Source organism: Psammomys obesus, unplaced genomic scaffold, assembly GCF_907164565.1.
Source record: "Psammomys obesus unplaced genomic scaffold, mPsaObe1.curated_primary_1811, whole genome shotgun sequence".
Taxonomy (NCBI): domain Eukaryota; kingdom Metazoa; phylum Chordata; class Mammalia; order Rodentia; family Muridae; genus Psammomys; species Psammomys obesus.
The window spans coordinates 4,198,474-4,218,991 of NW_026585626.1; the positions used below are offsets into that span (position 1 = coordinate 4,198,474).

At 37.8% G+C, this 20,518-nt stretch overlaps 1 protein-coding gene across 4 annotated transcripts in view; it reads left to right on the forward strand.

Moving 5' to 3' along the window:
• Positions 1–20,518, forward strand: part of Supt3h (SPT3 homolog, SAGA and STAGA complex component) — a 344,588-nt gene that overhangs the window by 263,527 nt on the left and 60,543 nt on the right. For all 4 annotated transcript variants that reach the window (XM_055612450.1, XM_055612473.1, XM_055612464.1 and 1 more), the window contains exons 7-11: positions 1,849–1,924; positions 5,229–5,341; positions 6,716–6,823; positions 9,621–9,788; positions 17,437–17,547. In XM_055612450.1, coding sequence (XP_055468425.1) covers positions 1,849–1,924; positions 5,229–5,341; positions 6,716–6,823; positions 9,621–9,788; positions 17,437–17,547 — 576 coding nt within the window. The remainder of the gene's footprint in view (positions 1–1,848; positions 1,925–5,228; positions 5,342–6,715; positions 6,824–9,620; positions 9,789–17,436; positions 17,548–20,518) is intronic.

Below are 20,518 nucleotides of genomic sequence, written 5' to 3' on the forward strand. Positions count from 1 at the left end.
CATCCCTGAGATGTTCTTACTATAATCACACAGAGACACACATACACAAATACACACACCTACATAAAAACATAAAGTATTATCAGTATGAGGATCTGTTTAAGTAAACACATCAGTAACCCATTAGCTTTGTTCAGAATGCAAACACTTGTTTTCTTTTTATTTTCCATCAGCAAACAGTTATTGAGTAGAACAAGAGGCCCATGGCTAGGACAATGGCTTGTTTGGTAAATTAATGTCATGCAAGTCTGAGAACCTGCATTCAAATCCCCAGTATCAAGGTAAAAAGCTAGGCCTGGTGATGTGCGCTGGTAATCCCAGCAAGGGCAGGATGGAAGATAGCAACAGGCCAGTTTCTGGAAGCTCCTGGGACAACCAGCTTGAAGTGTAGGGAAGTTGTAGAGAATACTGTTCCACGCTAAAGTGGAAGATGTAACCTCTGTAAAATACTTGCTGGTGTATACTCAGATGTGACACTTGAGCCAAGCAGGCAGATAACCAAGAAATATCTGGATTTGTGTTCACATGCTTGGGAGGATATATTTTTGGGGTGAAAAGAAGAAAGGAGAGGGGGTCACAAAGTGAAAAAAGGGGAAGAGGAGGGGGAGGGGTCAAAAAGAACAATGTTCTCAAGGAACCCCACCGAGTTGGTGGTCACTTCCCTCACCTCCACAACATTGTCTTTTCTGCACTTAGCCACAGGTCAGGTAATAAACCTATGGACTGACCATTCAACTCAAATCAGACAAGAAAGAAAAAATAATGTGGCCATTAGAAACATTGTACTTGAGTGCACCCACAGCTGTGAGAAAGGACATTTGCAGAAAGTCCTTCCACTGCAGAAAAAAATTAAAATCTCAGGGAATTTTTTTTCCCTTTACTGGTAGAATCCCCTTCCAAGAAGTACCCGGCTGTCTCATCTGAAACTGCTTCCCTTACCAAGGAAGCGGAAGCGGTCATGGCCTTTGCCACCAAACCTTGGGTGAAGTATAATTATACTACCTCTGTGAGACAATGTAGGAGCAAACATCTGCTGGACTGAATCAGAAAAGCCACGAGTGCAGCTAGCTCAAGCTTTGAATCATCCATGGACTCAGATTAAAGGAGCTGTGTTGTGTTTACCTTTCTTCTTCTTCTCTCTGTAGTTGAAGAGATTGACTTTGCTAGCCCTGGCACTGGCCTCTGAAGGGGAATGTATGGATTTTAGGCATTGACTCCTGTTTTAATGTTGCCACAGCACAACTGTAAAGCACATGGACAATGGTAGTTAATAGTGGCTTTGATGTCTCCTTTATCCTCCCTGCAGTGTTGGCTTTTGTTTTAAAAGGATGGGATAGATAGAAAGCCTTAGATGTATTTTAGCTAAGTAAGCAAGTTCTTGAGTTTAGCCTCAATAACAACAAAGCAGAAAGTATTGTAAGCTTTATTTCCAAAAGAAATAAACTTTACAACTGCTATATTTTACTTTGTAATATTTGTATTTTGTTTTCAATTATCTGTGTGTGAACATGAATATAGAGCCAGTGGAGGCCAGAAGAGGACCTTGGATCCCTTGGAGCTGGAGTTACAGGTGGTTGGGATCTGCCAGATACAGGTGCTGGGAACCAAATTCAGATCCTCTAGAAGAGCATTACACGCTCTCCCACCGAGTCATGGCTCCAGCCCCAGCACAGAGCTGATTGTCATGGTTATGACACATATCACCTGTCTATCACCATGCTTTACTGCTTTCGTAGATTCAGGCCTGGAAAATGGTTCAAGAAACCTAAGTTCTACTCCGGAAATATATGTTAAGACTATTTCTTTACAAACTGTTTTGTTGTTGTTATTTTTGTGTGTGTCCATTAGAGAGCGGAAAGACAGACTCGAAGTATGGATTCAGCTCAATATGCAGAGTTCTGTGAAAGCCGACAGCTAAGTTTCTGTGAGTACACATTTAATTTCACTAACAGACGTGTGAGAAATCATGTTACAGATGTACCAGACTGTGACATGCTCTTTGTTCCTAAGAAAGTAATGTGTTCAATATCTGCATCCTTGAAATTGTTATAGAAATAGTGTCTGCACGGGGTAAGCCTGATGATTTTCTGTGCTCTACAGTTTTGTAGTTTGTTAATAATGGTAGGAGATTTGAGAGAATGTGCATACACAGCCAGCCATGGAATTATTCTTATGACCTTTAGTCACAACGGTTACTTTTTTCGTTGTCCTTCAGTTTCTCATTTCTTAGTCATGTTTAATGAAGTACAGTATTGCTGGCTGCACTTGGCCCATAGTGAACATCAATAGTCATGACATGTAAAAGCTAATATTAGTTATAAGCCCCACACTCCCTTTTTGCACACTCATGTTCCCACAAAGTAGCATCTCAGTCATATGTTTCATTGTCTGTAGCCTCCTACTACAGTACACACTAAGTGCCAGCCAGAGTCATGAGTCAGTGCTTTTGCCACAGGAGTGACCTCACAGTGAAATCAGGGTCTTCCTGTCACTGAACAGCAGCTGCTGAAAAGTACTTAAGACCCTCCCTAACATTGGGTTCGACTATGCATCAGTCCGGCGATGACTAAGGCTCTTGGGGTAAAGGTCAAAGAGAAAGTGCAGTGAGAAGTTCATTTTAAAATAAATATGACAAAGTCGCACATGACCCTGATCTGAGAAGCTATAGAAACAATGATGTCTTTAAATGAAAAGCCAATAGTGTGGTCACAATAACCATGTATTTGATTTGGAAAGAGAAAATGAGAACAGCATTTTAGATCATGAAGTGCAGATAAATGACACATTTCAAATAGCACTGCCCCATGCAAACATCAGTAAAATAAGAAAACATGTTTTGGAAGATTTTTTTTTTTTCCTAACAAAATACATTTTCCAATCTGACTAACAACTTGGCATCAGACATCTGTGAAGCATTAAGTAAATGACACTTCAGATCATGGCAATTTGAGCAAATGAGAGGGTTTTGTATGGTAATTTGGGGTTTAAATACGGCATTCGAATATTTTATAAGCATAAATCTCCAACTCATAAAGTAGCATTTAGCACAGTTGAACGATTTTTTAAATCATATTTTTAGCTGAATTCACAAGACTTTCTTGCTGTTGCACACTGAAACTGATGGTCTTAGTCTCTTGGTGCATCTTTCATTTGAAAATTGGGTTTTGTTTTGTTTTGTTTCTGTTGTTGTGATAACCACAAAAAACTATAGCAGATGAAACTTAATATTTTTTCTTCTGATAAAATTACAGAATAGGCTGCATGTTGTGCATAATTTTCTTTTCTGTGAGGAAAAGGGATTGTATCGTTAAGAATATTTGCTCATATAGTATCCTGGGGAGCTTCATCATGAAACCAGGCTGGGCAAAGCTGTTTTCTATGACAGAACGCACCCCTGTGCAGGTGGGTGTGGTTCTTCCTGTGTAGTCTTCTCCTCCTGACGGTTTCCCAGGACACAGGAGCTGTGACCTGCCACATATCCTCTTAAGTACCTGGGATCGCTGTGTTGTGCACACTGGGTGACCTTCACACACACACACTGTGGTACATGTACACATAGCTCCCATCCCCCACACAGGCAGACAGCTGTTAGAAAGTTGTAAAGATCGGACTCTAGCACCTCACTAAGATGTATTTTTAATAATTTATCAGTTTGTTATAGAAATAGATATGGTGAGTCTGTTGACATCAGGTATTTGATTTTCTAGGAAAACAGTAGGTATTTACATCTCTACAACCTGAGTGCTCACATTCTTACAAAGATGCTGTTAATTGTCTCACTCATGGAGGCGATGTGGCTGAAGACTAACAATGATACTTTTCTTACCTTAAAAATGGGTTGCTTAGAGTAGTCACTATGTTCTTCTGTGTTCCTAGTGCTCTCTCAGTGGGAAATGGGCCAATAAAGGTCTATTTTATTGATCTTGCCAAATTGCTCCCTCTTTACTTGAACTTCAGAAGTATTCCACAGATGTTGAACAAGTGTTTGTGAGCCGTTCCAGCTTGCTGGCTAGATGGAATGTTGCATGTCAGAGTATCTTAAGACTGGTTACTTTAGAAAGAGAGCTTTAAGGAGAATTGTCATAATTCTGCCACATTTGACAGCTTAGGACATGTGCTTCAATAGTGGGGCTTCGTGTCTTCCATGATTTATTTAGAAGACAACTCTCCTGTATGTGGAGGCCTGACTGGACAAACACCAATACAGCCAGCTTAGTCAAGATGATAATCAGTGGTTTTGTTTAAGATTCCCTTTGAGATCTGATAAAAATCTATGCTGTCCATCCTCTTCCCTCTAGTTAAGCAAGGCTCTATATCAGATTAGACTCTGCTTAGTTCTGGGGCAGTTACAGGTGTTTAATGAGAGGACTGTGTGATGCTTGGTTTCCATATGTGCATGATATGATTAGTATCCAGGGACTTGAGGCACATTCTCTGCCAACAAAGAACTTAAACTAAGGTCTGAGAAAGCTACACATAAATGAAATGCATGTGGTCATGTGCACAAATGATGTAAGAAGTCCCCATTTGACCTGGATGGTCAGGATTGGTGTGAATGAAGAATGGTGGGAGAGCAGATGGGAGCACAGGGGTACTCGAGGCCAGCTCACAGCTTCCAGGGAAATAAGGGCAGATTGCAGTAAGCTTGGTTTGGAGACTCAGTCCTAAGAATTTGGACATCTCCATAGTCAGCAAGGACATAAGTACGGATTATCTCAGGCTGGCGATTGTTTGCTTAAATGTCAATTCACAATTTTGAGCCTGTTTTGAGAAGGATTGGAAATGAAGTTTCTTGTCTTCCTTTCTGCACTAAAACTTTTTCCTCGAATTTTATTTCCACAAGAATAAAGTTGCACAGAGAAAGCAGCTTTTCTATGATTATAACTGAAACCCTGGCTATATTGTAAATCACTGTAAGAAGTACAATGGTGAAAAGGTACGGTGTAAACATGCCATCCACCATAGAGAGAGGTAAAGGTGAGAGGATGTCATGATCCAAGTACATGTGATCTTGTAGAAGCCTGTGGAAAGTAACCATTGTGTTGCCTCATACCCAAGGTTTCCAACTTGGATTTCATGGGACGTTCAGAAAACTTGCCAAACATTGCTTCTATGGGTGTTATTTCTTCTATACAGTTTTCAGTAGATAGATTTTCAATTTCTGATAGTTATGTGAAGGCTAAAACACATTTAAAATTAAAAATTTCAACTTTCCTTTTAATTAATAGCCAAAAAAGCTTCTAAATTTCGAGACTGGCTGGACTGTGGCAGCATGGAGATAAAGCCCAATGTTATAGCTATGGAAATTCTGGCATATTTGGCATATGAAACAGTGGCACAGGTAAGAGCCTAACCTGTCAGTCAGCTGCACCTGCTCATTCCTCTCGTCTGGGTCCTTGGTCACTTCTTTATTCCACCTGCTAAGCCAGCTGGGATGAGAAGAATATAAAGTTTCTTCTGAGACACATCATATTCTAGAACTTAGTTCAGTTATGCTCCTGTGCATCATTAGCTCTCAGGGCTGTATGTTTTTGTTTTGTTATTTTTTTTTAAGACTGCTGTGTCTAGACCTGCACAAACTTAATCTGGTCTACATTCCAGCTTGGAATGTGGAGAAGCTCACATGTTCCACCCCTACATGGGGAGTTATTGATAGTTAATGGTTTCTAAGAAAGGGAGAATCGGTTTTCTTTAAGGATTCCCTCGTAGGTTAACCATGATCCAGTGACCCCATTCCCAGGAATGTACAGTGAGGACAGATTGGATTAGGGTCATTAAAACAACAACAAAAAGAGTAGGAGGATGGGGCAGATCTGGGAAGAATTAGAAGAGTTGAGAGTGAATATGAGCTAAATATATTGCTTACATGTATGAAATTCTTGATGAATTAATAAAACAATCTAAAACATCTGTTCCTTCAACCTTATCCTAACTAGATATGGAATGCCCACTTTCTTAATGTTGAACTCTCACATCCTCAGTGGACTTATTTAAGAGCTTCTTTCTGAGCTGTGAAACAAGGGGCTTTCAAAGTCTGAGCCCTCTGATCTCTGAAGACATGCAGGTATAGGATCACAGCACTCCAGATGTGGTCCCTCTAGTCCCTAGGCCACAGGACTAGCCCGTTAGCTAGACAAGCCTAGAATCCCAGGGCTCACAGCCCAGAAATGTGTATTTTTTTTAAGATTTCAGAAATGTGTATTTTAAAAGCTACAGTGTTGCCAACAAAATGAAGTTTGTAAACTACTCACTTAGAAAATCAAACATGCCTTATAGAAATATACTTTATAACTGCCTTTATATAAGCAGCAATAACCATTTCCCATTCTATGCTAACTGTAGGACATGTGAAAACATTTTCTGCTGCTAGCTTATTGCTTCAAAAGCCTTTCACCAGAGCTTTCAAAGAAAAGGCATGTTATCACAGTAACAGGATAGTCTGTCACAACATGGTATGATTTCGTTATTAATTATGATTCTTACCGTACAGAAACTGAAATCTCAGTGTGTTTTAATAAAGAAAATTAATTCTGAAAAAAAAAAAAAGAAAATCAAACATGTATTTGTGATTGTGAATTGGTTCAATTACCAGTCAGTGAGAGACTGTGTTCATGTCCAAAATGGATGGAAGACAGCATTAATATAAGTAACATTCTGAGTATGCTACTGACTGCAATAGTTTGTGTAATTCTCAATTCACAATTCTGTTCTTCAGTTGGTGGATCTCGCTCTCCTTGTGAGGCAAGATATGGTTTCCAAGGCTGGGGATCCCTTCAGCCATGCCATTTCTGCAACCTTCATTCAGTATCACAACTCTGCTGAGGTGAGTATCAGAAAAATCAGACGAGAACACATCTGATGCTTCTGTTACATGTTTACATTAGCACTTTGTACAAACTTGTATAGGAATCCACAACCCCTACTTAGAGAATCTTAATACACTGGCCATTTACACAAATAATATTGAGCACTTAGTGTGCCAAGCCCTGAGAATCCACTTGGTGTAATGACTTTTTCACCCTTTGGTCCCTCTGTTTTTCCAAAGTCTTCAGTGACAAAAAGGTGGTTGTATCACATGTCGCACTTTGAGGCATGTGACCTGAATAACTGGTCTATATAATTACATAATGGTGCAGAAAGCTATTTCTTTGTAGCTCAAACGATGAGAGTTGGGGTGGGGCTGTAGATCAATGGTACAATTCTTGCTTGGTGTGCAAGAGATCAAGGACCCTGGAGAGAGCTAGAGGCAAGGAGGAGATTATTATCATGTAATAATTCTAGCATTTATTCCTAACTTTCCATCTCAATCACCGATTTATCTTGTTGATAATTTATATTGGCATGGCTCCATTTGTCCTCAGCTTGAAGATTGATGCCGCTTGTCTGATCTGTTTTGTGCTGATAGGACCTTTTCTATAGGAAATAGGAAGCCTCACCACATGTAACCTTTTGCATAACTGTGCACCACTTTCAGTTTCTGAAATATCCTCTACTAGCATCCTGTGCCTGACAATCAGAAATGAAACATGTTGAGTACATTTGCCAATATTTGAGTTTCTTAATAACAAAATCAGCAGTTTCATATCGTTCACTCTAAGGAACATAGAGAAGAAAGAAGACAAGTTAGGCTCATGTCTGCATATATAATTGTACAGTGAGCTTAGGTCAAGTTGGCTGAAATGTATAACCTGAACACAGCAAAGCCCATTTAATAACAGATCTACTTCCTGTTATGGTCCATGGGTGAGGATGGTAACTCAAATAGTTTCTAAGATGTAATGATTTGTTTTATGCCAGGGACTTTTATCTGAGAAAACCTGTAAATTCTTTTCTGGGCACACTTATTTTTATTTTTTAGTGTATTTTTGTATTGTTCACAGAGCCCCGGAAACCATTCTATTAGTCTAAGGATTCACCATAGACCCAAAGTTATGGATTCTTCACTACAATGTATAGAAACTATACTATGATACATGCCCATATAGCATCTTACTAACAAGCCAGAAGTCAACTCAACTTATTTTCATCACCCTTGGAGAATCATATTGGCTTGAAATCCAAGGAGGGATTGAAGTGTTTATGCCCATTAAAAAGGTCATACATCATTATCAGTCACCGTGCTTTTAAAAGTTCCTAAAGCTTACTTAGTTGATTAAACACTCTTTATTTTCTTTATGTTTCAAACTCCAATTATGATGTCAAAGAGCGCCCTTTGCAATGTCTTTGATGCTTTATGAGTATGTGCATAGTGTGCTTTCCATTAACATCAGACAAATTTGTTGTAACATTTCTAATTGAGGAAATTTACTGTGAACATAACAACCTAGTTTTCCCTTAGCATTCAAGGATTGCTTGCAAGTCTCAGAAAACACCCCCAACATCCTCATCCCTCTTTCTTGGTTCTCCAGGGTGGCCAAGCCGCCCTGGGCAACTGCTCAACAACCACAGGCACTTTTCCCTGCTAAAGAGCAGTTGAAAAAAGTGTCCTGTGTGTACTGGGTTTCCTGGGCTCTCTGGGAGGTAGGAGCATGAGTCTCAGCATCCTAACAGACTGTCAGTGTCAGCCTCAAGCTTTTCCTGGCCTGGCATCCACCTTCCCTCTCCTATAACTGGTAGTCAAACTAGACAGTCATAGAGACTGTCTTCCTTCCTGTCCTTTATTACCTGATAAAGCACAAAGATAATGCCATGCTAAGACAGAATTCTCACTCATCAGCATTGCAAATCAGCAGCCAACATGAAGGACTGTGCCAAATGAAGGCCAGCAGGGCACCTGGAGAATGATAGGAACTGGGTTCAGGGAGATCAAACAATTTGTAAAACAAACAAGGAAATGTATGATCAAGCACAGAAGTCAAGTTACTGTACACTGACTTCCAAATGAGCAGCCAAGAGAATTAAAATAAGCCTGTGTGTGTACATGCATGTGTCAGAATCAAAGTGCTCAAGGTGTGGGAAGTAGTGAGAGAGTACGAGAAAGAATATTCTGGGCCTCAGAGGCAGCAAAAGAACAGTTAATTGTACAGAAATGGAAATGGGTAAATCTGAAACAAAAAATTCATTAGTTAATAGGAAGTTCTGCTTAAACATTTTGGTTGAAAGCCTCAGATTGTACAGACTACTTGAATTATCAGACTAGTTCAGGGACCAGTTCTGGCTAAAGGACGATAAAAGTTCAAAGAGATGCGTCTAGAAGATCCTGGCATTAGTGCCCATAAATTGTAATCAGTCACCATGTTGATTGAATTCATCTTCTCTAACAAGGCTTCATCCAAAATTAGCTTTATTCCTTCTTCTTTGATGGCATGTCTAGACAGTCTGATCAAGGAAATACTGTTGAGACCAGTACCTGAAAAGTCTAACACCAGTCTGCAAAGTCTAACATCATTTCTTTTACTACATTATAGAGAATGGTTGGTCCATAGAGTATATGGTTAGTATGGGTAATAGTATGAGGAAAGTGTCATAACTAAAATTATAGAAGAAAGACATCATTTCTATGGAATAGATAAGAAAAAATTTAAGCTATAGGTAGTATTACATGAGAAAGGCAGTGAAGACAGTCTCCTGTTGCTAGGAGTTCTGGTTGGTTCATCTCAAAGCCATGTGTCTTTGCACAGGTGTCCTGTTTGAAGTCCAGCCCGGACTCTCCTGAGAACACACCACCTCCTACGCCAACAGCTCCCTCTTCTGGATCACAGCATTCAGGGAGAGCTGCATCCAGTTCCCTGGGGAATGGAAGCACAGGACAGGACTGTGCCAAAACCAAGCAGAGGAAGAGGAAAAAGGTCAATGCTCGCTACTTCTTTCTTCCTTCCTTCCTTCCTTCCTTCCTTCCTTCCTTCCTTCCTTCCTTCCTTCCTTCCTTTTCTTCTTTCTTTCATTTCTTTTTTGATAAAGAGTGGAGAGGCTTAGGAATATTTTTTATAGGTATGAAGAATGTGCTGTATTTTTTTTTTCTCACAGCTCAAAGCTTAAGTAGCAGCCAGCTTATAGGTACCCACAGTCAATGACTTCTAGACAGACCTGAAACAACTTTTGTATGATGTTTACCACTCTAAAGACAGTGAGACCAATAAACGAGGTGAACCAGTCTCATGCAATAGCCAACTTTATTCAGAGCATCAGACAATTTATACTCTGAGGGTTAAGAAGAGTCACATAAGTGTACAATCACCAGGCAAGCAGCACATGACAGAAACATGTTTTTCCATAGAGGTGTGTAAGAGGCCAGTTGTAATGAATAATCTGAAGTAAACTTACTCCTCTCCGCTACACCTGGGAGGTGCACACGAGCATAATTCAAGAACAAATTCTGTTTTTTGTTTTTTGTTTTTAGGAAACTTAGGTCACAAGACTCTTGGTTTTGTGGAGTTTTCTTACAAATACTTGGAAATCTCATATAACCCCATTCTTGGACTGCGTTCCAACAGTATGCATAAAACAAGATATTGCTTTTTTTCTATTGTAAAAGGAGAAATTAAGAAAATTCTGGTATGAACACTATACCTACAGACTTGATTGGCATGGACTTGTCAATCAATACTGTTGACATTTTACTATAACTATGCCAACATTCATTTATATATATATGGTCATCCACACCTGTCCCTTAATAGTATCTTTTAATGAACATTAGCTGAGTTTCTGATGAAGTCTAATTTATCTTTTTCCTGCTCTGGGTTCATGATAATGTCCTCATCTCCTATAGACTTATGGCTTTAGATTTTAGTTGTATCAATGTGGGCAGAGTAAGTTATACAATATACTGTGTAATCTGAGGCCACATTCAGGGTTTCTTTTTTTTTTTTTAATTCTTTTATATGTATGTGAGTTTTGTCTGCAAATATGTCTGTCCATCACATACAAAGGCCAGAAGAGGATGATGGATTCCCCAGGAAATGGAATTACGACCTTTGTGAGCTGCCATGTGGGTGCTAGGGATCCAACCTGGGTCCTCCAGAAGAGCATCCAGTGTTCTTAAGCACCGAGGAGACTCTCCAGCCCAATACACTCAGTTTTTATGCCTGGATTTCTAGTAGCTACAGAACTATGGAAGCTTTGTCACAAGTCAGGTGGCTGCATATCTGGATGGCTTTTTTTTTTAGGGGGAGCAACTCTTTCGCTGATTTATCTGTGAGGTTCTTGTCAGTGTTTCTCTATCCTGATTGATTACTATCAAAAAGTCACGTTACTTCTCACTTTTGTGATGTCTCTGCCAAATTAACACAGATTAATGAGCAGAGTGGCAACTGCTGGTATATTTGGTTTCCATTTTTCTGAAAGTATGTGTTCTTTTATTCCTGAAAGATATTTCACTATGGAATTCTAGGTTGATAATTTTGTCTTTCAGTATTTGAATTTTGCCATTCTACTGTTCTGGCATCCATTGTTTCAGATTTTAAATCAACATATGTTTATTATTGCTTTCCTGTGCTGCACACTTCTCTACATACTTTCCAAAGTATGTGAAAATGAGTTGTAATTAACCTCATAATTATGCACATATGACATAATTCTTTATATATTTTGGAAAGTCTAGGAATTTTTTCACTTGAATATTTAAACACTTCTTTCTTGATCTTATTAAAAGTAAATTTGGGGTATTTCACAGTCCAGGTTTTCTATTCTATGTCTGATTTTCCTAAATTGGAAATCATATTAATAATTTCCATATTAAGATCATTAAGTATTTCTCTCCACATAGCCACACATAACTTTCTATAGTCAGTCACTTGTGTATGTTTTCATCTTCTCACTGAAACTTTCTCACCATCATTTATGGTGGCATAATTGTACAATTCATTATCTGAAAAAATAATATATTCTCTCAGAGATGTGGAATTATCAGATAAGAAGAAGAAATTTCAAAAGACAGTACAGCAAATTGGCTATGGTTAAAAGATTCTTGAATAATGTAAAATGTAAAAGTTACATGTTCACCAAAAAAATAGTAATAATTAATGTTAGTGAGGCAACATATTTATTTAAGCTACATTTAACATTCTATAATGTGTGTATATTTCACAATATTGTGATTAAAAGAAACATATAGTGTCATTTTCGGTTAAAGCAGTAGATAAACTGCAAATTAAAAAGTAAGTCTCCAAAATATATTTCAAGCCTGTGTACTGGAAATCAAAATATTTGCTATTAGTTATTATGGTAGTTTATCTAACCTTGGAGATATTCTTTGTGTTTACTCCTATTTAGGAGGGTAAAAATTTTAGAAAAGTTAGGAACAGATGATGTTTAAAATATTTGAATTTTTAAATTCAGTGATTCCATTTTGTCTTTTCATTGATTAAATTCCAATTTCAATACCTCTAATTAAAGATAAGCTTTTCTTAATTATATCATTATAATAGTAAACATCTCCCTACAACTTTGTGATGAGAAAATTATGCTATGTGTACTGTGACTTTGGACCAAAATATATCCACCTTGGCCTCCAGTCTCAGAAGGATGAGGATCTGAGAGGGTCACATGCCCAGCAGCCCAGGGAGAGCACTCCCTTTCCACATGATACAGGTGACATGGGCCCTAAGCTTTCACTGTACTTCTTTTTAGGAGCCTTTTCAAGTGTAGCATAAGATCTAATCTATCATTGTAAGCAGGGAGAGAATAAGAAACTGTTAACTGAGATCCAAGGTTCTTAAACCCTGGGTTACTCTTTTTTGTTGTTGTTGTTTAGTAGAAATTATTTATGAACAAAGATATGGATTACTTCTTTAGTCCTACACCTTTTAATTATAAAACAAACAATAAACAACAACAAAAAAACCAAGCAAAACAAACAAACAAACAATCTGATTCAATTTTGCCTCTCTTCTGGCCTCATGCTCTTGTGAGCTGACATTCATGGAAACCCACCCTCCTATGATCCTAACTCCACAATTTTGCAGGACTCCCTCTCTGAGTCAAGCCAATCTACTCAATAGTACTGTTCCCCATGTTAATTGGTTGTATTAGCAAACCAAGGTCATATGCCTTTAAAGGAGTGTATACATCTTGCCTAAGAAACTATTCAAAAGCAAAGCACATAAGGAGCTACCCATCATCCCAGCTCTGTGGCTGGGCTTGGTCCAGACTACATGAGTATTTCTGGGGTTCTGAAGGCACCTGGTTCCATGGTTGGTAGAGTGGCCTTTGGCTGTATCTGCCAACATGAGACTTCTTCCCAAGGTCTTCTCAGCTTGTGTTTGACTGTTGTTCTTTCTCAGTAGGTGTCCTTAGATATTTGAGACACAGAATCTGATCTGCAGTCTGGTCCAGTCTAACAGCATTAAATCTGAAAGTTGTTTGATATTATTTTTATTGCATGATTATGTAGGACTTTTAGTGAAGGAACAGTATTCAACACTTGATTGTTTAATCAACAGAGTTACTCCTAATAAGAGAAAGAATGAGAAACAATAGGACGTTCTTTACCTGTCCAGATTTTTTTTTTTTTTTTTGGTCTTAGAAGAAGAATCAGAACAGGCATAGGTACCTCTGTTTATAGAAGTTTCTGTATATTAGTGATTTCCATCCACCACAGTTGAGAGTTCAAATTGCTAAGAAGTTTTGTGCTGTAGTAACTAACAAGACCAAAGGAGGGGCAAGAGTCAGTTCAGGAATGTGAAGGACTCCCCCTGATGCTTAAGCATCCAGTATTTGGCATCAGTCCCTTTATGAAGAAACATGACATGAAAAAATACACAGGCGAAGTATGAATGCAGCTGAGAGGAAGAGGACCTGACATGTGGGTGTACTACGTCCCTAAAGGACAGAAAGCCACAGTGTTGAACCCACAGACACCTCTGCTAATGCTCTGTAGGCAACAGTAGCCTATATTTTGTCAAAATAACTTCATGTGTTTGGGGTAAATAAACAATTCTTGATAACAGAGAACAAATAACCTTTAGTGCTAGTTTTTCCTAAACAACTTTGAAGAAGATTAGGAAGTAACTATAAACACTTCTAAATTAAAAATTCTAAATGTAGACTAAATCTTTAATTTGAATATATTATAAGTACCTTGGTGAGAAACTAGATATTGATACACGATATTTGTTGAGATGGAAAAAAAATCCTAGAAATATAAACTTTAAATTGTAAATCTCTCTTCCAATGAACTCAGTGGGCAAACCAAGGACATGTAGAAGTGCACATAGGTATCTTCATTCATGTCAATGATAGCAGTTACTAAAAGTGGCAGGGGAGTGTGAACTTGGCAAAATGGAAAATTGAACAGCATTTTCACAAAAATGTGTGCTTTTAATTTTTATAAGGATAAACTTAATGTCTTTTTTTTTTTCAAGATAGCACGATCCATTGTGTCCTCTTTCCATATTTACAAGTAGCCATCAGAAGATGGAGATGGCTCAGTGGTTTTAAGAGGACTGGCTGGTCTTGCAGAGGACCAGGTTCAAATATCAGCAACACATGGCAGCTAACAGCCCTCTGTTAACTCCCAGTTCCAGGGGATCTGACGCCCCCTTCTGGCTTCTGCTAGCAAGGCATGTTTACAATGCACAGACTACTCAAGCAACAATACCTATATGCATAAAATAAAAAAATAGGTAATTTTTTTTAAATTAGCAAACAGAGGCCATTTCTAATTTATTATTCTTTCATTGATCGTTTAGGCTACTACAGCAAAATGCTATAAACTGTATGGCTTTCAAACGAGAAATTTGTTTCTCACATTCCAAAGGCTAAAGAGTCCAAAGTTAAGGTGCTGGCAAATCCATTGGCTAGTGAATGCCTGTATATGGTTTTATGCAGAGTCATCTAACCTCACATGGGAGTAGGAGTGAGGGCTCTATCCTCATAACAGTATTACCTCTTAAGCCCTTGGACATTAAGGTCTCAACATAGAAATCTGGGGAGAACAGGCAAATTCAGACCATATAGTCTGCTATTTGAGTATTCGCAGGTCCTATCTGATTGCCATTGCAAAGTTAAGAGGTTTGGGGCAAAATTTTGTACAAATAGAACCAAATTTGTTGGTGAACTTAGGAGAAGTCTTGTCTTTGCCATGAGTTAAGAAATGAAAACTAAGTCCAATTTGTAAGGAGGGAACAGTGAATTTAGGGGAATGGCACAGGGGACTGTACATAGAAAGGGCTTAGACCTCACTTAGCACAGAGGATGCTGACTTTGGTGTCTGCTTCTTCACTTCCTCTTGAGTTCCTACTGGAGAGCTTTCTCTTTAGAGCCTGAATTCAGCCCAGTATTCACATACATTCCCACGAATGGAGAGAGTGCTGCCACCTCCTTGACAGGCATCGCCTTTGCAGACAGGTGCATAATTTATAGCAAGACAGACATATTGAAGAGACTTTGCCCTCATCTGGGGACCCAAAGGTTGCAGTTTATTCGTATATGTTCTAAGAGTGAAATGAAATGGACTGAGAACTGAGAAAGCACTCAAAGAAACGCCATATACCTTTACATTGTTGCCACAGTAAGGGTTAAGATAACTTAGTCCATGTTGATGTGGGTGCAGGAGAGGTAGTAAGATCGTCTGATTTGTAAATAAGTTCTGATTTGGCTTATTTCAACTCTTGATATGATAAAATAATCAAGAGCTGGTTTGTTTTATGGTTTAAGTCTTCTTTTAGGTTCAGCTTGGATAACTAGTGGGTATTCTCGTTTGGTAGGAATTTTCATTGTTTTACTCCTTTGTACATAGACTGAAGAAAACGTATTTTCAAAGTTCAAGGTAGAATATAATGAAAAGTAAGTTTTCGTCTTCGGCCTCTCTTCTAGGCAGCCACCTCCCCTGCATGAGAGCCCTGTTTCTATAGTCCCTGACTGCTCACAGAGAAAGTCCATGCAGTCTTTCTTTTCAATAAGCAGTAACACAGTTCTGTGTCATTTTTTTCATATAACATGTCCTTGGAATCTCACTGTAAGAACGATTACAGAAGGGCCCCATAATGGGTGCCATCTTTTCTGTTTGTTTAAATGACTGTATCATTTTATTTGCCTAGTCCTACTGGTAAGCATTTACTTATCAATCCAAATGTAATATATTAACTATTCCTATGTGTGTTTATACAAATCATTTTGTACTCATGTGATGCATTATTAGGAAAAGCCTTAAAGATAAAATTTCTGAATCAAAGAATCTGTGCCTTTTCATTTTGGTAAGATCTTCTAAAACTGTTATCCACAGAGATTCTACACACAGAATTATATTCCCTATGAAGAATTATGGTCCCAAACTTATAAAAATTATCAGAAACATTGCAGTAATTGCAGGCTCCGGAAAACAAATGATGTTAATTCGGTGACTATGAATGGGGTTCTATAACAGTCCTGGTCCAGTTCATGAACTAACCTTTGGTGCCTACTCTGCTTCAGCTTACAGTGTCAAGTTCATGGTGATTCCATTTTTGATCCTTAAAAAGCAATCTGATACCAGTAATAGCATTGTAGCTTGTCACTATAGCTCTAAGTGACTCATATATTTCAATAGATTTAATTTCCACACCCATGCTGTGAAGTACTTAGAGTTATTATCCTAATTTAAAGATGAAAAAAACATTGTCTGAGGCCCAGAGATATTGACAGAGGTGGTAACAGATACACTGTGATTTTGACCCGAGGTAGCTGGGCTCAACGCAGAACTTGCAGCCAGATTAGGAGAGTTCACTGTCTTTTAATTCACTGAGACTTCACAAAGCATTTTAATTGTTTAAAGTTATATCACACATACATTCATGCATGCATATATATATATACACACATACAAACATGCACATAAAAATATAACTATGTATCTATGTACATTGTATATATATAGTTTCTTGAGTTTGTATTCATGCTGTAATTGTACATAATCTTCCTCTTTCTTGTGTCTTTTTGTGATTTTTAAACATGCCTTTCACAGATAAGGTAAAATAGGAAGTTTTTATTTTACTTTATCTCAAGGATACGTAAAATATCAGGAATCAAATTAAATGTTCTTCTGTGACAGTCCCCAATGTGACAAATATATGGCCATTTTACATTTTTTATTTTAAATTCATGACTCGAGTCATTTCAGAAATATGCCCAAGAATCTCCCAAGAAACATTTATAATAATAAATGTTTAAGCTTTTTTTTTTTTTTGAAAAGAGCTTCCTGTGGGTCTTTCCACAAGCCCCCATGACACTTTTCACCAGCGCACAAGTGGCTGTGCGCTCCTACCTGACATGCAGGCTTGAGTGAAATATTGGAGGCATAAAAACTACATTTGGTGGGTCTGCTCTGATGGGGTCATGGAAAAGTCATCTTTGATTTGCTAATGGAACTTTCTTTTTAGATGTAGTAGATGGCAGCAGTGATGTGCATCCTGAGGGGAAAATGGTCCATTTTATAAAGGTTTATTTTCATATTTTATACACTGTAGTTCTGTTGTGTGTTTTTGATTTAGTAACAATTTATGTGTTTTTCTGTCCCAGAGCACCGCGGCCTGTGGTGTCGAGACTCACAGCGATGCCATCCAGCCCTGCCACATCAGAGAAGCCATTCGACGCTACGGCCACAAGATTGGCCCTCTTTCCCCATTCACAGTACGTAATAACAGAGTTATAAAAAGTTATATTTATAATCTGAAAGAATCTTGATTTTCAAGTGGTCAAATGAAGAAGCGATAGAATTGTTGAAAGCAGTTTGTGGTGGCTGTAATTGTGTTGTATAAAAGTAGCATAATCCTCTTGGGAAATAAAAGTTAGTCATTTCTGTCTCTTTTTGGAAGGGCAACTTTTTTTCTACAAAATATTATTTTCTTTCAATTATATATTAAGCTTTTTGTTGGAGCTTATAGTTTCTATTTTTTTAAAGCTTAAGTTTACAAAACTTTTTGTCAAATTATATGTATCCAAATGTTGCTAGAAGCATTTTACATTTAGAGTTGGTTAGACTGGCACGGCCACTTCTATCAGATGTCCTTTTCCTAAACATACTTTGAGTTGGAAGAAGAAGAAATGATTTCTGTGCTGGCTTTGAACAGGGCTCAACTGCAGACAGGCTTTCACATCTTTAAATAATTTGAAAGCTTATAATCAGGGCTTGTTTTTAATGGAGAGTTGAAGACTTGATATTTCAGCAGCCTTAAGAATGAGTGTGTATGTGAGTTCTAATTGAATGTTCATCTTATAGTCCTTGCCTTTATGTTAATGGAAGTTTCTCAAACTCACTCTCTGCTTCCAAGAAATTGGGTTTGACCTTCAGAAAGGAGACTCAAATTTGCATAACCAAGGAATATAAATTTTATTTTTACACTACTTTTATAGATAGTTCCGTTTTGACTATGCAGCACAGAATATGCAAGATAATATCTGATTAACAAATGAATAAATACGTAAGAATATAGCATACACACTTCTACCGTGGTGCAACTTACTAGCCTTAGTCCTGGGGCCATCCCTTCTAAATTATATCATGTTTTGTTGTTGTGCCTTGTGTCTAAAGATTTTGATTGTGTATTCTTAGTGGCTGAGAATTACATGAATTCTTAATGTTGTAACAAGATATATTTAGAAATGTCTTCTGAAGTCTTTTTGTAACACTGACCATCATTTTGATTTAAAATCTGTCTTGTGGGATTTTTTTTTTTTAATGTTGAGGATTAGACCTAGGCCATCGCATTCATGCTAAGAATACACTCTGCCATTGAGCCAAAACATGATTTGAATACTGGTGATTAAAGTCACAAAGGCAATGCATGAATATTTTTCAGGCCACAAAATGAAAAAGAAAAAAAATTAAATCAAGTATCTCCTTTTAACAGGGTTAGTTTAAATGTTAAGCCAAAAGGAAAATAAAACTCCAAAATGTGAAATTATTGGAAGTAACAATTTTAAAATCAACCCAAATAGAAAGAGCTACCTTTTAATAAGGAGTTGAAAATATAAAAAATATCAAATGCATAGATAAAAGCTAAATAATATCTGGTGTGGTGGAGAGAGATGATGGCCACATGCCAAAGGTCCTGAGGCACTTTACAGATAGCAAGAGGAAGCAGGATTTGTGAGAAGTACCTGAAAGTCATGAACAAAATTTCAAAAAGAACAACATGCTAGTGCAAGGGGGAACACATGAGGTTTCAAGCCATCAAAGGCAGTAGTACCCACTTCATTCATGGAGCTCTCTGTTGTCAGTACACTAGGCATTTGCTGTAGGGTCCTCTCGTCGATGACAAAATCACTGTGTGAGTGGATGACCTTGGGGAGGTGGATGTGGGTAGGACTATTGAGAGTTCACTGACGCCTTTGCCAAGAATCAGCTCTGCTTCTTACTGTCTGACCTTACACAGGCTACTTCCTCTAAATCTCAGTGTTCTTGCATATAAAATACAAATAACACTGATGTTTTTCTGAGCGTGAGATCTGACAGTGATAGTTCTCTCACATCCTGATGGGATGCCTTTCTCTCTCCAGCCTGTCTACTTTTATTTCTATACTTTTCACATTCTCTCTCAGAATAATCCAAAATTGAACACAATGTTAGTTGACCATAGTAAATTTCTGATTCAACTGTTTTTGACCTAGAGAAACTACAGTTTCACAAAATTTGACCTAATAAATTATAAAACTGAAATTTTATTTTCTTTCAGTCCATTCAGAGTTAAAAAGCAATGATATTAAAAATAGTGTGTTTATCTGAAGAACATTTCATTTCAGGCAATTTTTATATGATAAATGTGCTACATGTTAATCATTTTTTGAGAATCACTTGGATATGTGTATACATATATATGTATGTGTGAGTATAAATATATGTATATTTTTTTCTTCAATAAATAATGAGAGATTTAGAACTCCCAGAAAATACATTTAGGAAAAATTGGTTTTTAGTAAAAATTCAAATATTTCAGAGTTCTAACAAACTTCTCCTTGCTATTTACATTTATAAAATAGTTGAACATTTTAAGGTATTTAAATTTCCAAGTTGAACATTAAATCTAAGTAAATCTAATGTCCTCAGATATCAGTACTATTCGTTTTTGTAAGAATTCTCAGTGTGAATAGTCACAGCAGGGCTGGGGAAATGGCTTGACTAGTAAAGTCCATGTCATGCAAGCAAAGACCTGCGTCCGATCTCTGGCACCCACAACCCACAGGAAAAAATGCTGTATTGGCAAGCACCGTTAAGCCCTGTGCTAGGGAGACAGAGACAGGGTAGAGCTTGCTAGCCAGTCAGTGTAGCTGAATCTGCAAACTCCAGGTTCAGTGAGGGACCCCGTGTTAATATATGAGATGAGGAGCAATAGAGAAAGACACCTGACATTAGCCTCTGGCCTCTGTACATACTTGCACATCTGCATACATACACATGCATGATCATAAACACAGACACACATATAAAGAGCCCAGTGTCACATACCATGTGACTTTTTCTGTAATACTTAAGTGTGAGGAATTCTTACAGGGAATTTTCCATTCCTATTAGCCTATTATAACTCTCTAATATTCATATATTAGAGTGTGTGTGTGTGTGTGTGTGTGTGTGTGTGTGTGTGTGTGTGTGTGTGTGTGTGTG